This window comes from Triticum aestivum, chromosome 7A (genome assembly GCF_018294505.1).
Source record: "Triticum aestivum cultivar Chinese Spring chromosome 7A, IWGSC CS RefSeq v2.1, whole genome shotgun sequence".
Lineage (NCBI taxonomy): Eukaryota > Viridiplantae > Streptophyta > Magnoliopsida > Poales > Poaceae > Triticum > Triticum aestivum.
The window spans coordinates 380,571,118-380,590,798 of record NC_057812.1 but is presented as its reverse complement, the minus strand read 5'-3'; the positions used below and the strand labels follow the sequence as shown (position 1 = coordinate 380,590,798).

Below are 19,681 nucleotides of genomic sequence, written 5' to 3'. Positions count from 1 at the left end.
AATGGTGGTCGGGCCAATCCCGCCTCTGGACCATGACTACCTGGCGATTGCTGAATCAAGTCAGTACGTACGTACCTCTGCATCGCCGCGCTGCCATTCGTCACCAAATCCAAGGTTTGCTCCATGAAGCTCAACTGTTCACCACTAAGGCTAGTGATCGCCCGTTCGGTATTGGCATCTTTGGATTTGTGGACTCCTTTATTCGCGATACGGCTGTAGCGACTCCTATTGAGTTAGAAGAGGAAGATTTGCTCATTTCTTTTGTTCCTCATCACGAAGCTCTGAATCGCCGTACCACCACCTTTGGGCCTGAAATCTGGATGAAGTATTTTGGCTTTCCGTATGACTACCAGACCGACTATTACATTAACAAGTCTCTTGGTGGATTTGGATCTCTTGTCTCGTGGTACAATCCTAGGCAAGATCGACGCTTCATGTTGATCAAGGCTCGAGTAATCAGTCTGCGCTTGGTTCCTAAAAGTTTTGTGGTTTGGCAATTGGGTGGTGCACGCGATTGTTGGACCGTGCAGATTACTATTCTCCGGAGCAATGATTGGAACGCTCTGCTTCCGGAGGTGCCCCCCGCCGGTGAAGAACATCCTCCACCTGATGGTTCCTCACCCCCAATTTGGCCCCGATCTTACGACAGAACAACTATATCAACAACAGGTTCATGAATGGTTGGTTCAGAATGCTGCTCCCAACAATGGTGCCCCCAATGGGCATGCTGCTGCCTAGGTGAAGGCAATCAGGGCTGGGGTGCCTGGCCTGCACCCCCAGCCCCTCCTCTGCCTCCTCTGCCTTCGTTCTTGATGAACTATCAAGCTTGGCTTGCTGAACAAGGTTTACAGGTATGGGATGGTTTGGTCCCTAAAGATAACTTAGTTGACAGTGCTGCACAGGCATGGAATGACTCTATCACTCAATCAGATGATTCTAGTTTGGATCACTCTGCTTTGGATCACTCTGCTTTGGACATCATTTTTGCTCTAGATGCTGAGATTAGTGCACCAATGCTCGCTGAAGATCACCTAACTGTGTCAGTTGCACTGCACAATCAAACCTTTCGGCCCATGGTGATCACCTCATGAACCTGCTGCTATCTGACCCACTACCTCGCCAACTGCTTAACCAAGCAATTTTCTCGACTCTGCGCCCAATGCTGGCAACTATGGGGCCGTGGAGCCACGGATATGGTCTGAGACAGGAGCACATCCAAGTAGACATACAAGTTACTGTTGATGCTGCAGGAATTCAGTTCATCCAGCTTGATGCACAGCACGCCCAACTGAGAGGCAATGCACTTCAGATCTCTGAGGTTTTGGAGCCTGCTACCAACAATATGTTGGCGCCTCCTGGTCCTGTGGAATCCCTGGATGGAGCATATGGTTATGAGATTGCTGAGGCACCTCCAGAGCACTCTCAGCTCATTGTGGTCGCCGCTGATCAGTCTTTGTCTCGGGCAATTTCTATGGAAGATCTTTCTGTCAGCAACAATCCCTCTGCAATTGTTAATCTAAGGTTCGGCCCCGCTGACAGTAGCATTTCTTAATCTGGCTCTTCCACCCAGTCTGTGCTGTCTGACAGTAGCAATTTCTCTGAAGTTGATCTGGACATACATTCAGAGGGACAATTTGGCTCGTCAAGCATGGCACCTAAGATGAGGAAGGGCAAAAAGCAAGCTCCTGTGGATACTTCTTCTCTTAGACGCAGCAACAGATCCACCAAGTATGATGGTTTTAGAGTTATGCAGCCCACTGATTCTCGTATGTCCAAGTCTAAGGTTCGGCCCCGCTCTGTGCCATCTGCGCAATCCACTGCTGAAGATGATCGCTCTGCAGTCTGTGACATGGAGATCCCACCGCCAACGTCCATCTCCTCCATGCAAGCCGTCGGCGCCCAGCTATGCGCCATCCCTGAAGAAGAGCTGTCTGTTGAAGCTTTTAACAAGCCTCAGAAAGGCTCGTCTTCCTCCAACTAGTTACTTGCTCTTTTATTTACTGCATGGTTCTTTTGCATAATTGGAACATACTTTGTTGGAATATTCGCGGCCTTAATTCTCCGGACAAGCATTTAGCGCGCTCTAATGCGATCGATTCTAGCGGTTGTGCGGTTATCTGTCTACAAGAATCTAAAATGCAGACGTTTGATGCTTCCTCTCTCAAAGCAATATGCCCTCGTCGTTTTGATCAATTCGCTTATATCCCGTCATGTGGGGCGTCGGGTGGTATTATTACCGTTTGGAATGGCAGTTTGTTTTCAGACCGAGTCTTTTTATCTGAATCTTTTGCGTAGGGCATTGAATTTATGTCTACACAGTCAAGCCATACGTGGAAACTTGTCAATATATATGGGCCTTGTCAGGGTGAACATCGAGTTACTTTCACACAATGGCTTTTTGATCTTAATATCCCGCCTTCTGAAGATTGGTTACTCCTCGGCGACTTCAGTAACTATCGTTCTCCTGATAACCGCAATAAACCAGGTGGTGATGTGTCTGACATGCTCACATTTAACGATTTCATTCGAGAACAAAATCTCACTGAGCTTCTGATTAAAGGTAGATCGTTTACACGGTCCCACATGCAACAAAATCCACTCCTCGAACAGCTTGACTGGTTTTTCACGACGACAAACTGGACCCCCTCCTTCCCCAATACATTGGTAACCCCGTTGGATAAGCCCGTATCTGACCATACTCCCTGCTCCATTGTTATTCAGACCACAATACCAAAAAGCAGACTTTTTCGTTTTGAAAATTACTGGATAGCTCATCATGGCTTCATGGAAGTGGTGGAACAAGCTTGGCACAAGCCCATAAGACATGGTAAAACCTCCAATGCAGCCTCTAGAATGGGCCAGAAACTTAAAGTTGTTCGACATGCCCTGAAGAATTGGAGCAAGCACATCTCTCGTCTGAAGGTTGCTCTCAAGAACACAAACAAAGCCTTATTAGAACTTGATAACATTGAAGATCGCCATGTTCTCACCGTTCCAGAAAGTAACTTCAGAGGCATTCTCAAATGGCACCTCCTCAGACTGCTACGCTATCAAAAAGAACACTGGAAAATGCGTTGCACGATTCGTTGGATTCAGTTCGGTGATGAAAATTCAAAGTTCTTTCAGGCCGTTGCCACAGAAAGATACAGGAGAAACTGCATCAAAACCTTAAAGACTAATGATGGGACAATTGTGGATGATCATTCTGGAAAGGAATCAGTCCTCTTTGCAGCCTTCAAAGCCCGGATGGGCAAAAATAACCCCCTAGACATGAAATTTAATCTTTCACGACTGTTGAGGGATGTGGTAGATTTTGCGAGCCTGACCACGCCATTTACTCATGAGGAAATTGATGCTGTTGTAAAAGAAATGCCTCCTGATAGAGCACCCGGGCCAGATGGTTTTAACGGTGCTTTTCTCAAAGCATGTTGGCCTATCATAAAACAGGATTTCTACCTTCTCTGCGAGGAATTCCATCATGGAGACTTCAACTTAGAAAGCTTGAACACTGGTTACATTACCCTCATACCGAAGACCAATGCGCCTGAGACAGTCAATGACTATCGCCCCATTACCCTCCTAAACTGCTGTCTCAAACTGATTACAAAGATCTTAGCTAATCGTCTCCAAAAAATTATTTTGCAAATTGTGCATCATAACCAATATGGTTTTCTTCGAGGAAGATCGATACATGATTGCCTAGCGTGGGCCTTTGAGTATATTCACCAATGCCAAGCTTCAAAAAAGGAGATTGTCTTACTTAAATTGGATTTTGCCAAAGCCTTCGACACTGTCGAGCACTCGGCCATGCTTTTGATCATGAAGAAAATGGGCTTCCCCACCAAATGGCTTGATTGGATGCATTCTATCTTCTCCTCGGGCATATCCTCAGTTTTGCTCAACGGTGTACCGGGCAGACAATTCCATTGCAAATGCGGAATGAGGCAAGGTGACCCGCTGTCGCCTCTACTCTTTGTTCTTGCGGCCGATCTCTTGCAATTTGCTCTTAATGAGGCCCTTGACCTTGACCTCATCAAACACCCCATCCCCCACAAAGGAGATGCAAAATATCCGGTCACACAATACACAGATGACACGATCATTGTGCTTCCAGCCTGCCTCACCCAAGCTGCCAAGATTAAGCAGATCCTGGAAGATTACGCCACCTCTATTGGGCTTAAGATCAGTTTCCATAAGTCAACCCTCGTGCCCATCAATACTCAACAGGAAACTTGTGACGCTATAGCCACTCTCTTCGGTTGCAACCAAGCTAGCATGTCGTTTACATACCTGGGGCTTCCTCTGGGCACTACTAAACCATCTGTTCTTGACATGATACCTATGGTATGCAAGGCAGAAAGAAAAATTACGGCAGCCATGTCACTGATGTCACATGCAGGAAGGCTTGCGTTGATGAACTCTATCATCACGTCTCTGGTAATTTACCCCATGGGCACCATCAGAATTCCCCCAAAAATATTGGCGCAATTAGATAAGATAAGACGACATTGTCTATGGAACAAAAGGACTGGAAATGGGGAAAGATGCAACTCCTTAGCAGCCTGGGATATGGTGTGTCGTCTGGAAAAAAGTGGTGGGCTCGGAGTTCTGAACCTTCCAAGTCCAAAGTGATGCGCTGCTACTCAAATTTCTTCACAAGTTCTACAACCGGCACGATAATCTTATTTGGGATACGTACTACATAAATGATGTGCCACATGCAGCCGACTCCTGCGGCTCCTTCTGGTGGAGAGACCTGATACAATTAATGCCCATTTATCGTGGTATTACCAACGTAGAAAAGTTCCCAAGAGCATACGCGTACTCCAAGCATGAAGATGTCTCTGTCAACAACCTTCGCCGAAAAAGGCTTTCGCCCCGCTTTATATATAAAGCAACGATCGACATACATGATGCAAACCACCCGACACCACACACACACCCAAGGCAGATACAAGGGAGCTGACGAACAGCAACGCTACTCTAAACACCCCAAAGCAAACAACAAGTAGGCAGAAGAGCATAGCTAAGGGTCTAAAGAGCTCTCCACCATGAACGAGTCACCGCGAGGAGACGAAGCCGCAACTCGACGAACCAGGGACTCCAAAGCGGTGCTTCCAAGAAAGAAACGGCACCGAAGAGCCGCCACCGCCCGATCCAGGGAATCTAGGTTTTCACCCGGAGTAACACGAAGGACGCAGGGTCACCGCGAGGGAGCCTTCAAGAAGGGAACGACGCATGGACGCCGCCGCCATCGGTCTGGCTCCGAGCCAGACGAGGTTTTCACCCCAGCCACCACCCTCACCACCCTCAGCCTCCGTCCAAGGTACGGCCCTACATGAGAGCGCCGGCCGCACCACCACCAAGATCGTCGAAGGCCCACCCCCATGCCGCCCACGCGGCCATGACAGCAAGCCCGTCAGCGCCCGAGCCACGAGCTCCGCCCACGAGCAACCAGCAGCTCCCACCACCAAGGTCGTCGCCTTGCATCCAGACACTCCGGAGACCATCAAAGGCACGAGCTTTGAGCCGACCGGCAAACCCCTAGCACCATCGAAACCACCGGTGACCGACCCGCCCCGAACAACTGTCAGCGGCAAGGAGGCACTAGGCCAGGAAAAGGGGAGGGGGGAGCGGAGCTCGTCCGGACCGGCGCACCCCTGCGCCGGTGACAGGTAGTCGGTCTACCCGTCCCTCCAGCAGCCTCCCCTGCGTCACCCCTGACGCCCTACCACGGCCTCCGGCCAGAACCTGCAAGGAAGAGGCCGCCACCCGTCCGCCGGCGAGGGCCGCCGGATCGACCACACACAGCCGCCGAAGAAGGCCGCCAAGAGCGTCAACCACCACCACGCCACCTGCATCTCCACGCCCTGGCCAGGACCAGCCGATGCCCCGCCACCCCACCGGAGCAAAACGAGGACCAGTTGCAGCGCCACCACCTTGGAAGGGCCACCGGCCACCCCTGACGCCACCAACCACCACCAGCAGCCGGATCTGGGCAGGGGTTGCCAGATCCGCCGCCAGCACGCCCCCGGGCCTCCAGCCCCCACGAGCGAGGAGGGGGGGAGGGGAGGAGGGAGTGCCGGCAGTCCACCAAGACGCCAGGAGGGAGGAAAACGGAGCAGCGGCCGACCGGCGCCCGGCGCCACCGAGCAGGGGAGGGCGCCCCGCGCCGCCCGTCACCTGCGCGTGGGAGGAAGACGCCCCGCCGCCGCCTGCGCCACGCGGCCTTTGGCCGGCGACGCCGCCGCCGGCGGCGAGGGATGGGGAGCGGGGCGAGGAGACGGGGGCGGCGGCACTAGGGTTGCCTCCCGGGGACGCCACGGGAGCGCCTCGGGAGGGGAGAGGAGGGGGTCGGCAAGGAAGGACCAGTTCAGTTTACGCCGTAGAGATCTTCTTGGCTTTCTATTTACCTGTCAACAACCTTTCACCTGCCACTCTCGATGCAAGCTCATGCAGAATTGAGACAGATACAGGCTGAAGTGATTAATGTGGACATATTGGGGGGGGGGGGGGGGAATGACACCTGGCGATGCACCTGGAACGGCCGCAGCTTTAAAACCAAAACGTACTACGACTTTTACTTCAGAGAAATCAATGCGCACGCGGCGTTTGGCTGATTGTGGAAATCAAAATGTACCCCCAAAATCAAAGTCTTCGGCTGGCTGCTTCTGTCTGATCGCCTAAATACCAGAAACATGTTGAAAAGGAGACATTATAACATTGGAGACAACCTTGACTGCCTCCTATGTGAAGAACATTTCGAGGAGACAGTGGAACGCCTGTTCTTTCACTGTCGATTCAGTCAACGATGCTGGCAGATTCTGAACATTACATGGAGCAACCACCTAAACAGATTGCAACTCGTGGAGCGCATGAAAGCAAGCCACAAACGCAATATGATCATGGAAGTTTTCCTAGTAGCGGCATGGAGCCTGTGGAAAGAACATAACAACAACTACTTCAAAAGAGTGCCCCTCGATGAGCTCTTGGAAGAACAGATTCAAGGAGGACTTTGGCAATATGGCCTATAGGTTGCCTTCCCAAAAAAGACACCTAGTTCTCGACCTCCTGGCTGCAGTACCCTGATTGTCTTTGTGACTTTTGTAAATCTTGCTCACTCCCCCTCATAGACTAGATCTTAGAATTCTGACCTGTTTAGGTTAACTGACCCCACTCCATATGTAAATGCATGTAACACCACAGTGACTCTGATTCTTTAATATATATGCAGTAGGAGCCTTTCCTACTGTTTCAACCTTCAAAAAAAAGACGCTTCGGAGGCGGGAGGAGAGGAACGCCACGTACGCCACGTAGCCGCCGCAGAACAGCCACCGCAAAACAGCCGCCTAGCCACACCACCAGCGTAGCCCCGCCGTGACGCACTGCGCCGAAGCGAGGTGCCCCCACCAATATATATGTCAACGCCCGCGCCACCACACACGAGCCGAGAAGGAACAGGATCCCCGCCGCCGCCAACACTAGCTGGGCTTCGCCTGACGACGCGCCCTGGCGGCGGCGAGGGGAAAAGTGGGGCGAGGGGAACGAGGGTTGGCAGCGACGAGGGTTTCGCCCGGTCTCTCACGGGAGAGACGTGGACGAAACGAGAAGAGTCTCGTAGCCTTGCTAGGATATGCTCAAACTGATTTTTCAAGGCGAAAACCTAGATTCTAGCCTTGGATGGTTGGATCCGGTGACGACGGCAACTGAGTGTCGCTCCCTTAAGGCATTGCTGTTGAAGAATCTTGTCGTCCGTGTGGTGTCATCGGATGGTTGGTGTGGATATGGTCATTGTTGTTGTTTGACGATCGCGGATCCAGTCTCTTTGGGGTTCTTTTCTTTTTTCCTTGCCTATGCATAGCTTTGATCTTACATGACTTTGCTATTCGCCGGCATGTTTTGTGTGTGTGTGTGCGTTGGTGTTGGCCGTGTGCATCCTGTTGAATTCATGCACCAGCCAACTCATCTGATCCATGGCAACTCCCTTGGTCGTGATAATGTGGCCAAGGTAGGCTACAGAGGTTTCCCCAAAAAGGCACTTGGAGCGCTTGAGCAAGAGCTGGTGTTACTGAAGTAGCTTGAACACTGCGCGTGCGTGCATAGGTGATCCGCCCAGCAAGCACTGTAAATTAAGATTTCATCGAAAAATATAAGCACAAAAAGATGCAGGAACGGGAAAGGATATCATTCATCAATGCTTGGAATGTGGCTCGTGCGTTAGTCAACCCAAAAGGCATGCCCAAGAACTCAAACAGGCCCTCATGCGTCCTGACAGCGGTCTTCTTAATATCTGCAGGGTGCATACGAACTTGATGATAACCTGAGCGCGGATCCCACTTGGTGAAGTAATGCGCTCCCTTGAGTTTGTCCAGAAGTTCTTCCACTACAGGAATAGGATACTTGTCCTTAATTGTTTCGTTCGATAGTCCACACATGCGCCATGATCCATCATGCTTGTTGACAAGGATGACTGGTGCTGATAGTGCAGAATTGCTTAGGCGGATGAACTATTGAGCCAGGAGCGCAGAGCATTGTTGTTCTAACTCATCCTTCTGTAAGGCTGGATATTGATAAGGCCGCACCAGCATGGCTGTTGTGTCAGTGTGCAAGTGGATGCGGTGGTCGTGACTGCGCTCAGGAGGAAGACCTGTGGGGTCGTCTAAGAGGGAGTCAAACTCGAGAAGAAGCTCCGTTGGGAGGTCCAGGGACTGGCCCAGAAGTTGTTGCAAGGCGAATTGGGTTTGTCAATATGACCTCCCCATTCCATGCAACTTGATGGTCGGCCACGCCAGAAGGACACCCGGAGACGTTTGAAATCCCAAAGGACGGGACCCAATATGCCCAGCCACTGCACACCGAGGACAACATCGAGCCCACCGAGTGGTATTGCAAATAAGTCGATGAAAAATGGCTCCATGTCAATGGCACTGCTAGTGTTACAGTAAACACCGCTGCAGATCACATGTTCGCCATTGGCAACTGCAACCCGAATCCCAGCACAGAGGTTAAGTACCGCACCCACTTTGTTGATTAGCTCCTCGGTGAGAAAGATATGAGTCGAATCGGAGTCAACAAGAGCAAGAAGGAAGACACCACCGATGTCGACCCGAAGTTGCATGGTACTGGAGCTCCAGATACCCGTAAGGGTGTGCAGCAAAATTTGTGGCGGTTCCTCCTGTTGGGTGTTGTTAGTTGTCTCCTCGTCATCATCGGACTCACGTATGATGTGACGCATGAATAGCTTCTTATAACGGTGCCCTAGTTGGAATTTTTCGTCGCAATTATAGCAGAGGCCCTATCGTCGGCGCTCCTCCATCTCAGGTGGTGTCAAGCTTTTGAATGCTCGAGTTGATCCTGTGACGCCAGCAGATGATGTAGTTCTTGCTCCTGCTATGATAGATGAGCTACCCGCGTAAGTTATGGAACGACTAACCCAGTCACTTGCTAGAGGACTACTTGCTGGAAGATCGAGGACCTGTGTCCAGGGACTCCAAACGCTCAAAAGCACGAGTTACACTCAGTAGCTTCTTCTAGATCAAAGGGCTCCCGGAGCTCAACAGGCATCCTGATCGGATCTTGCAACCCTGCAATGAATATTTGCATTTCATGCTGGAGGGATAGGTTGGTCGTGCATGCCGAGAGGTTGAAAAATTGTTGATGTAGTCCTCCAGGTACCTCCACCCCTGCGCAACTCTATCAAATCCCCAATGAGGTTGCGCCAAGTGGATGGTCCAAAACGCTTGCTTGCAAGAGCAGAAAAACGATCCCAGCCTGGGCGGCTGTCCTCAGCACGTAGAAGGTGCATGTACCACTTGCGGGCCTTGCCAGACATGTGATTGGATGCCATCCAGACCTTATCGTTGGGGTGTGTGTCCTAGGCTTCAAAAATTGCTCGCACAAATTTAGCCAAGTTAGAGCATCTACAGCCGGACTTTGCAAATCCCGCCTCCTAAACGTCCACCGACGAGCCCAGACGTGACCCCGAACAGCGCCGGACGGCCCCTCATATGTCCTGTCGGACAACCACACTCCTCATATCAAAACCCTCAAATTCATCATATGTCCTGTCGGACAGCCACACTCCTCATATCAAAACCCTCAAATTCATGCACATCGATCATACACATGAATATCACACATAAATAACATTTGTTACATAGTTCAAACATAAAATTTATTTGAAGTGCATAATTCAAACATTAAACTTTTTGGGTTTCCTCGGTTTTCATTGTGGGTCCACATATGCTCCACAATATCATTGAGTAGCTACACGTGCACCTGTTGATCTCAAAGATTCTGATACATATGCAGAAAATTCGGAATCTGATCTGTCTCTTGCTTCGGGATGTGGACTTGTTCTCGAGACTTCCCGAAATCATGGATTCAGGCTGCCCCTTCACCCTCTCCTCCTCGACAATCATATATTGTGCAAAATGACACAACATGTCATCAGCTGCCACAAAGTCTCAGATTCCCACATCATTGCAGCTCCACGAACAATACCCCAACAAACTTGGAGCACTCTAAATGCCCTCTCCACTGTTAAGCTTCATGCACTAGCAAACGCAACCAAAAGTCTGAACTGATGGGAAGGGCTAGGCAATCCAATATACACTTCCAACACCCCCTCTCACGTGTGACACAGGAAGTCAACATGTGAATAGACTCATAGGTATGGCTCAAGAGGCCTATACATGGACAAAGAGGGGGGCAACGACATTTTTTTTAATAAATTGCAAAAGCCAGGACTTGAACTCAAGACCTTAGACCCTGATACCACGTTACGCTTCATGCACTAGTCAACGCAACCAAAAGTTCAAACTGGTGAAAAGGGTTAGGCAATCCACATATACACTTCAACATCCACATCCTTCTTAGTTGCTTCTTCCATTGTTGCAAAATGACTATTTGTTGCCATGGGGATCGAATATGGTCTTCACAAACGCCGCACTACTGAGGATACCCCATGTTGTAGTCGTGCCCATTGACTGTGTAGTTGCACGGTGGCGCTTTCCCATTACAAAGTCTCCTGAACAGGGGAGATCACTGGAGCACATTGATGTCATTGTGAGAACCAGGCATGCCAAATCCACAAGTCCCTTGATGCCACTGCGTCGAGTATGATGGTGGTTTCTTTTATCTGACTGATAGACTAGGTAGTTCTATACCGTATGCGCCCTGTATAGCCTGCCATACGGCATAGCCATGATCGTGCAGCAGTTGTGTAGGTAGTGATGCACATCCTGAGGTAGTGGCATGCCCACGATCCTGCTCGGCTGAGGACGGCAACCTGTACAAACCCAGCCTTTGAGCATAATCGAGTGTGTTGAACCCCATTCCCTTTCTTCTCCTCAACACTGACCTTGGTACATCTCACGCGAACCTTTTGAGGCAGTTCTTCCAAAGTCAATGCATGCAATCAACTGAACCGGACATACCTGGAAAACCTCTAGCCGCTCCAATAGCCATCAACCTTGATGTGTCTTGCACATTTGGTTCTATTAGATGCTCTATTCCAAACACCTTCACCATTATTCGGGTAAACCTCACAGTGGTCTTCAGGCATGTGCTCTCTCCCATCCGAACCATTTCACCAATGGCATAGATGGCGGTACCTAATGCAAGCATCCTCATAGCAACCGTGCATTTCTGCTTAGGAGAGAACGAGAGTTGTCTGCAACAATCCTTGTTGAGCCTGAAGTACGAATCATGTGCCTCCACTCCCTCCACCACGCGCAAGAACAAGGGTTTGCGCAAACGAAAACGTCTTTTTTTTGCAAACAAAAGCGTCGGCAAAAAAATTATCAGGGACTGTTGGGCCGGGCTTAAAGTAGTCCTTATAGAGCAACCGTCCTCCATCGACCCTATCCTGGTTGAAAACTCTTCTCCCTTTGATCATACCCTTGAAGTTCAGAATGCGCCCCACCTCCCTGTCCATTTCCTCTTGGATGCTCATGATCATCATCATCTCGGCATCTCCATCCGACTCTGACGAATCGAAGAACTCCTTTTGCATTAATTCATCAAGCTCCTTGTTAACCCTCCGAATCTATCATTTTGCCTACAAAAGAACAAAAAAGACTGGTCGGACAATTTGTCGAACACATGGAGGGCATGGTACAGTCCGAGAATAGCCAGACGTACCACTGGTGGCGGCCGAGGCGGTGACAATGTCTGGGGCGGCGCCGAGGGGTCAGGACGGCGGCGGGGCTAGGGGAGGGCCGACGCGGACGAGGGAGAAGAGAGGAAAGGAAAAGGGTTGATCCAGCAAGGTCAGGGGGGCGGATTTGGTGAAATTAGTGGTGGGTCCTGTCTGTCAGATCCGTCAGATCCGACGTAACGGACGCGCCCGGGCCTCCCCATATCCATCCTAGATATGGGTTGTATATGAGGTGTGCCGGTCAGGAACGATTTTGTGACCGATCACTGACCAGGCCGTCCGCGGGCGCGTTTGAAGAGCCCGGCTGTAGATGCTCTTAAGGCATCCTCCGTTCTGCCAAAGGATGCGAACGACGTCTTGAAGACGCCAAAATGCTGGTGGCCTTGCTCTCCTCAATCGTACGAGGTGGGCAGATCGCCGGGGCCCACCAGCTTGTCTCCGGCAGCTGCACCTTCCGCGTCTTCCTTGTCGGCATCCGTCCGATTGGCTGGCGTCTTCAATACGTGCCAGATGAGTACCATGGCAGTCCAGATGCTTGGCGAGGGAGTCAAGCAGGCCATCATGGCTGTCCAAACGAGCAATGGTGTCGTCAAGACGTTGGTTCGTCGCAGCCATCAACTTCATGAGCTGCATGAGCTCTTGTTTCCAAGCATCATCACTGTCGTTGGTCCCCATGGAAGAAGGAATGGCTGGCTCTGAAACCAAAATGTCACAACTTGATTTGTGGGAACGCAATCTGTAGAGGATTAGATTAGGACCAATACGGGAGCACTTGGGAGCCATGGAAGGGAAGATGCAGCTAGGGCTGGAGGCCCTAGGTGCAGATGTTGTGCGTGGCTACCTCATATATAGAGAGGATCTGCCTTACAAACCGACTCTGAGCTCTGACTCCATGTCTAATACGAACGAAACTATGGTCTATTCTATACGGACTAACCTGTAGCTTTCCTATCAATAGTAATTCCACCTGAGGACTCTGCTTGCAGTAGCAATCCCCCCATCAATAGGAATTCTTCCTGATGATGCGTTCCCCTAATCTGGAGGATTACCAAGAGCGGTTCCATCTTGTATTGGTGTTATCTCTGAACTAGACTGTGGAGGCGCCGGGTGGCAACCACGACGCTTATATGTCTGCCCCCATGTAACATGTTCAGAAGGTACAAATCCGAAAGAAATACTCACTGGTAGAAGCATGAGTATTCCTATTGGAACGACAGATGCCAAATCTGTCAGGGTTCTCTGAAGAGCCTGCTTCTCCTTCTGAGTTAGTTCCTCCCCAATAAGAGATCTTTTCAGTAAACCCATAGCAGCTCCTGTATCAATTGCTAAGAGCTGTGTCCCTTGCAACACAATCTGTGCAGCACAAAGAAGATGAAATAGACTTTAACCCTTTAATACTATTATTAGTTTAATGCAAGGAATGAAAAGAGGCAACAGCTACTCAGACTACTAGATTCCCTACCAAAATAATTCGCAATCATATCCAATTAATACTGTTGTGTGTTGTCAAAATTTATCACCATAAAAAATATTAACACCCTGTGATGCCATCAAGCACCGTTAGTGTCAGAAAACAACACAAAATCTGGTAAGAAATGACCAGATGCACAAGTTGTTTTGAATGTTTGTGGAAGTAACTATGTTACAGGATTTTCTTATGCAGGATGAATAAAATTCAAATTGTCATACCGTTGTACTCTCCTTAACTTTCTCTACCGATTTTGTAATAACATTTTCTTTCTTGATTACTGAACCAGAAGGCCCTGACAGAGGGGGTGCTGACTCAGAAGGGCTCATTGTTTCATCTGGAACCTCCGTTTCCTGGAACTGAAAATAGGACATGGCTGGATGAATAACTCGTCAAAGCTGAAGAAACTTCTACAATAACAAAGCCAGCCATTATGGTATGGTAATGGTATATAACAGAACTGCAAATAGAACATGACTGATTGATCGTCATGTCGTTTCCATGGAGGTTGCAGAGTCTCAGGTTCAAGTGTTGGCTCAAATACCAACTGCATTCCCGTTTGCTATCTAAAAATATATCTTAAACAAGCATACCTCCTCTTTTTTAGCACCATCTGTACTCTTCTGCACTCTCCTTTCTAACTCAATCAACTCACGTCTCAACTGTTCGAAGCGGCGGATGTCATTTGACTCCATGTCTATTTGATCCACCTTGGCAGCAGAAGCCTTCCGCAAATGAAAAAAACAGGGAAATCCTATAAGGAAGTTTAACATGGTGGAAGAAAACATCTTTTGAGATAAATTTGTTGAAGATAGATATTATTTTCCAGTAATATGTACTTCTTACAAAAACTCATTTGCATAATAGGTGATGATGACTAGAAGAAATGGCGCGCTCCGCCGCGCCCAGCAATAGGCGCATAGATTGCTGCTGATTTTAGTTGGGCCAGCCCCACGTAATGTCATTGATGGGTAAGGCCTGTGTATGTGTGCTGCCTATTTTTTCTCTTCTTTTACGTGTGTGGGCGGTCAACATGAGTTGGAGACTGATTGGTGGCCAAAATGTGGGCGCTTTCCTACGAATAATTAAACATGGGCACTGATATGGTGCGGGGAATATAGTCACAGGTGTGAACGTGTGTAGGGCTGCGTGGTGACTGCATGCTGTCCCAGTACCAGCAAAGCTGTGTCACCCCCCCCCCCCCATTGCAGCAGCTCAATGACCCACCCAGCGACCCCACAAACCATAGAGGAGAATCACACCGCCCCGAATGCAGAGAAATGATGTAGAGAAGATATAATGCACAAATTCATACATCCTGATCCACAGCTTGTTGTGCTGGCACAATTTTCCTTCCAGAAGTCATACCAAAAATGTCCCAAAACGGACGACGATTGTTCTCCATCCTAACATAATAAAAATAACAAAAACCGGAAATCATTTATTTTCACCGTCAAATCACCTATCACAACCATAATTGAATTAGTTACAAGAGAATATCACCTATTTACTGGTTTTTGTGGTGTTAAAACCTCATTAACCATGCTGCCCGTCTTTCCGTGTTCTCCCTCGCCAGCAGGAGGTAACACTCTGCTAATAGTATCAGCCTAGTCAACCATCAAAAACTTTAGCACATGTATCATGGTTGTGCAAAATCGTTATTGTGTCACCCTATGATATTATTGACTATACAATTGGGGTACATGTTTGCGTGCCTTACTGGAATGGTAGTCAACCATCAAAAACTTTAGAGTCATGGTAGTATTACTGGAATCAACTAAATAACTTCATGTTCATGATATAAACCATGTACAATTGCAGCATGTGGAAGGATGGACAAACGTTTTCAAACAAATAAATCATCTCCAGAACCAGTCAGAAAGGAGCTCAGGAGCCTAAACTACTTCTATTGGAAAACCAAAAGAAAAGAGATCTAGTGTTCTCTTCAAAAAGTGCAAGGAACAATGAGTCCTTCATAGCCACCATAGTTGGTGGAATGCTCCTCAACCCTTATGCAGTGAAATACCTCAAGAAATCACTGTGATCACGTTACTTGTATGCAAGACTGACTATTTTCAAATAGGAAAGTACATGTCTACTGCAGATAATTGCAGTAGAAGAAAAATAGTAAAAATACTAAGCTCACCTCCAGATATTCTGCTTTTGCTCGAAAGGAAGCCTCAAGAAATTCTGCTTCCTTCTTCAGTCTTCTGATCATTTCTAGATCAGCCTTTAGATCCTCCTTACCAGAGTTGGTACTGGAAAGATGCAATTCTTGAAGCAAATTTTCTAACTTAACCAAAGCTTCCTCAACACTTTCAAGTGACTGCAATAATTGAAACTATGATCATCAAGCTTTACCAAGAGATAGCATTATTCAGGGAAGCATAACTCCCACTTTGCACCAAGTAGATTGCCACGTGTGGCACACGTCACCACTTTTTGCAACAATAAACACAAAACACCATGGTAGAGGGAGTAATATTGCACTTTGCACCACCTCTGGAACACCGCTGCACAGATCATATCACTTCTAACTCCTATGAAGCCCTCTGTTCTCTCCCAAGATTGGCATGGTCCTCCTTTCTTTCCTCACCAGCTCCGCTTTGCACAAGATGAGATTCCATAGAGCCTTTCTTCCCTCCCGTTGAGACCTTGCCCTGCTAAGGCTACTACATGAAAAATAGGACGGGGCAGAACTAGAAGGCAAGCCTTACATGTGGGGCCTTGGCTACTGACTCACAAGTGGTTCACATATGTAGATTCCCTTAGGCGATGAGAAGTAGCAGGGAGGTGGTACATGTTAAGGAGTATTAGTATTGGTCTAGGAGTCCGTATTAGGCTATGTGTCCTTCCCTGTACCCCAAGTCTTGTGTAATATTCCCTCCGTCCCAAAATAACTGTCTCAATCTTAGTACAACTTTGTACTAAAGTTAAGACACTTATTTTGGGACAGAGGGAGTATACATTATGCTGCTTGGAATACAATAGAGATAAGTTGCATTCATCCATGGTATTAGAGCCTATGGTTTGGAGGGGGGGGGGGGGGGGGGGGGGGGCACCGTGCAACTCGTGCTTTATCCCTGAATCGATCTCAGTCTCCCCTGTTGGTTCGTGCGCATCTTCTCGCACACCAGTCACGCCAGGTAGCCATCCTGATTTGGATCACCCATCTCCTCCTTGGACTGGGCTGCTACTTCCTTTTCCTGTACTAGCGCTCGTGACGAGGAGCTTGTAGTCCCCAGATTGACGTTCCCTCCTCTCCCCAGGACGGCTGCTGATGTCAACTTCAAGCTCCCGGCTGCCGCTGCTGTTCACCAGGAGACTGCCCAGTGCGCCGCTCCCTCTCCCTGCTGCACCTGCTCGCCACTGTTTCCTCTGACCACTGGACCTGCTAGCTGGCACTGGGCCTTTCTCCACCGTTCGCTAAATCTAGCCATAAATAGAAATGAGATGTGAAGACTTCCCAAAGCCCTATAAATATAGGTCCTCACCTCTAGTTTGTAACCCAGACTATGTACCCACTACCTATAATAGAACTTGTTTTTATCTAAGATCTTGGACTAGATCTTGTGCTCTAGGAGTTTTGGATTGAACTCCTGCAGCCATATCGGCCCTATCTCTGACTCTAGAGTGATATCTAGCACAAGACGTTGAAGTTGTTCCTTCCAACACTTGTGTTGAACACATTGTAGCAGCAAAGTGGAGTTGCTCCTCCACAAGCTTGTGCTGCTTCAGGTGGTAACAGAGCCCCGTTGATCCATACTAGTTCTTCATGTTCTCTTTGAGAGCGAGTTGCAGCAAGCAATGGAGCAATTGGAAAAGAGGATGGATGTTGCAGAACAACAGATCAAAGAGTTGTGTGAAGATCTTAATGGGAAATTCGATCAGCTGGTTGAGATGATAAGAAAGGGTGTTTCCCCTGCTGCCAATGAAGGAGATTCATCTAAAGAAGATGTTCAACGACGAAGAAGGGGAGGTAATCTTGGAGCAAGACCACCACAAGAATGTGCAATTCAGCGTACTTCAAGAAGGCCATTTATGTTGAAACTTCTGAAGGTGAAGAATATGATGATGCCCTTGAAGAACCTGATCTCTATGCATATCGGAGAGTACCCAACCCTACATATGCAAGGGATACATACAAGCTGAAAGCTGAGATCCCAACTTTTAATGAAAATATTGATACTGAAGGGTGCCTTGATTGGTTATATGAAGTGGAGACTTTCTTCGAGGTCATGGAGGTTCCGGAAGATCGTAGAGTTCCTTTGGTCGCGTACAAGCTGAAAGGAGGAGCCGGTGCATCGTGGCACCGCGTTCAAGAAGAGCATAGGCTGAGAGGAGAACCTCGTGTGAGAACTTGGCGGCAAATGAAGAGTCTTTTGAAAGGGAGATTTTTGCCTGCTGATTATGATCAGATCCTATTTATCCAATTTCAAAACTGTATTCAAGGGAATAGAACTGTTTCAGATTACCGAAATTGCAGATTAACAAGTTGCGAGGTACATCGATGGTCTCAATGATGCTATTCAAGACCGATTGATGGTGCAACAAATCTGGTCCATTGATCAAGCACATGCTCTAACCTTAAAGGCCGAGAGGTTTGTGAGGACAAGAAAGACAACTAAGACTACATGTCCTCATGTTGAAGGCTCATCTAGGAGTCACACTAATAGAGTGGAAGAAAAGACTGCTCCACCAAAGGCAAAACAGCCCATCCCGAAGCAAACTAGAGGCTTCGGAACGCGTGCGTTTTTGACCATGTTAGCCCCTCGCTCAATGAGCTTCTAGACACGATCAAGGACGAGGCCCGATGTTGGGCAAAGGCCGGAGCTCAAGGGCTCAGGGTCGTTTTGCCATCATCCTGGGATATCCACTGAGCCCCTAACGGCTGTGTAAAACTGCCTCCCAGGAGGATGTAAATTCCCTCTCTTTCCAATGCAATGAAACGCAAAAGCCATTTGCGTTTTCTCGAAAAAAACAAACTAGAGGCAAGGTTAAGGCGAATGAAGGCCCAAAATGCTATAAATGCGGTGAAGAGGGACACATATCCAGCGGTTGCCCATTGAGGAAAATTTTTCGAGAGAACGCAAAAGCTTTGCATTTCTTTGCATTGAAAAGTGAAAAGTTCAGTTACAGACGTCCGCCATCGAGGAAATTTATTAACACAACTATCCATGATGGTGAAGGAAATGAGGAAGAATACGAATCTGAGGATATAGATGGACAGGACGTCTGTCAAGAAGAAGGTGGAGAGGTGGTATGTGTGATTCAGCGTCTCCTATGTTCCACATCACAACCTGATGACACACAACGGAAGAAAATATTTGAGAGCAAATGCACGGTGAATGGCAAGGTATGCAAATTAGTGATTGATAGTTGTAGCTGTGAGAATCTTATCTCCCAGAAGTTGGTGAACCATTTAAAGCTTGAGACTCATGATCATCCAAACCCGTGCACTATTGGGTGAATATGAGGATCACCAAACAATGCAACCTGACACTTTCTTTGGTCAAGCATTATTGCTCAAATGTGTTGTCTGATGTAGTTGATATGGATGCCAGTCATGTCCTTCTAGGAAGACCTTGGAAATTTGATGTGGATACTACACACAAGGGCAAGGAAAATTCTTAGTCTTTCATTTGGAACAAGCGAAAGATCATTATTCTACCAAACAAAACTGATGGTAATATCTCTAATGAAGAGGGTGAATGTATGTTAACTATCTCCCACATCTCTAATGAGTTTATGGAAGACTTGAAGGAGGCAAATGTGTGTGTTGCACTTATTGTAAAAGGAGAAGAGCACCCGGTTGTTGAAATTCCAGCAAAAGTATATGGCTTATTAGCAGAATTTCATAAGATACTTGGAGAGCCGCAAGGCCTGCCACCAGTGAGAGGAATTCAACATGGAATTGACTTAATTCTGGGAGCAAGTCTTCCTAATCTTCCACACTATCGAATGAGCCCAAAAGAGCATGGTAATATTGAACGAGAAAGTGAAGGAATTGCTGCAAAAGGGGCACATTCGAGAAAGTATTAGCCCATGTATTG

The 19,681-nt window shown here is 48.2% G+C and overlaps 1 protein-coding gene and 1 long non-coding RNA gene across 5 annotated transcripts in view; both read right to left on the bottom strand.

Moving 5' to 3' along the window:
- LOC123146866 (uncharacterized) overlaps window positions 1-19,681 on the bottom strand; it is a 40,898-nt gene that overhangs the window by 7,728 nt on the left and 13,489 nt on the right. For 2 of the 4 annotated variants that reach the window (XM_044566136.1, XM_044566138.1), the window contains 6 exons: window positions 15,775-15,954; window positions 15,132-15,235; window positions 14,944-15,034; window positions 14,222-14,353; window positions 13,850-13,987; window positions 13,343-13,513 (listed from right to left, as the gene is read on the bottom strand). In XM_044566136.1, the coding sequence (XP_044422071.1) occupies window positions 13,343-13,513; window positions 13,850-13,987; window positions 14,222-14,353; window positions 14,944-15,034; window positions 15,132-15,235; window positions 15,775-15,954 (816 nt within the window). Of the gene's footprint in view, window positions 1-13,097; window positions 13,514-13,849; window positions 13,988-14,221; window positions 14,354-14,943; window positions 15,035-15,131; window positions 15,236-15,774; window positions 15,955-19,681 lie in introns of all 4 variants that reach the window. The other 2 variants (XM_044566137.1, XM_044566139.1) reach the window with 2 other exon arrangements.
- LOC123146867 (uncharacterized) lies at window positions 4,862-13,087 on the bottom strand. The gene is made up of 2 exons (XR_006472949.1): window positions 12,145-13,087; window positions 4,862-12,061 (listed from the first exon to the last, which is right to left on the bottom strand). It is a non-coding gene; the product is annotated as an uncharacterized lncRNA (long non-coding RNA).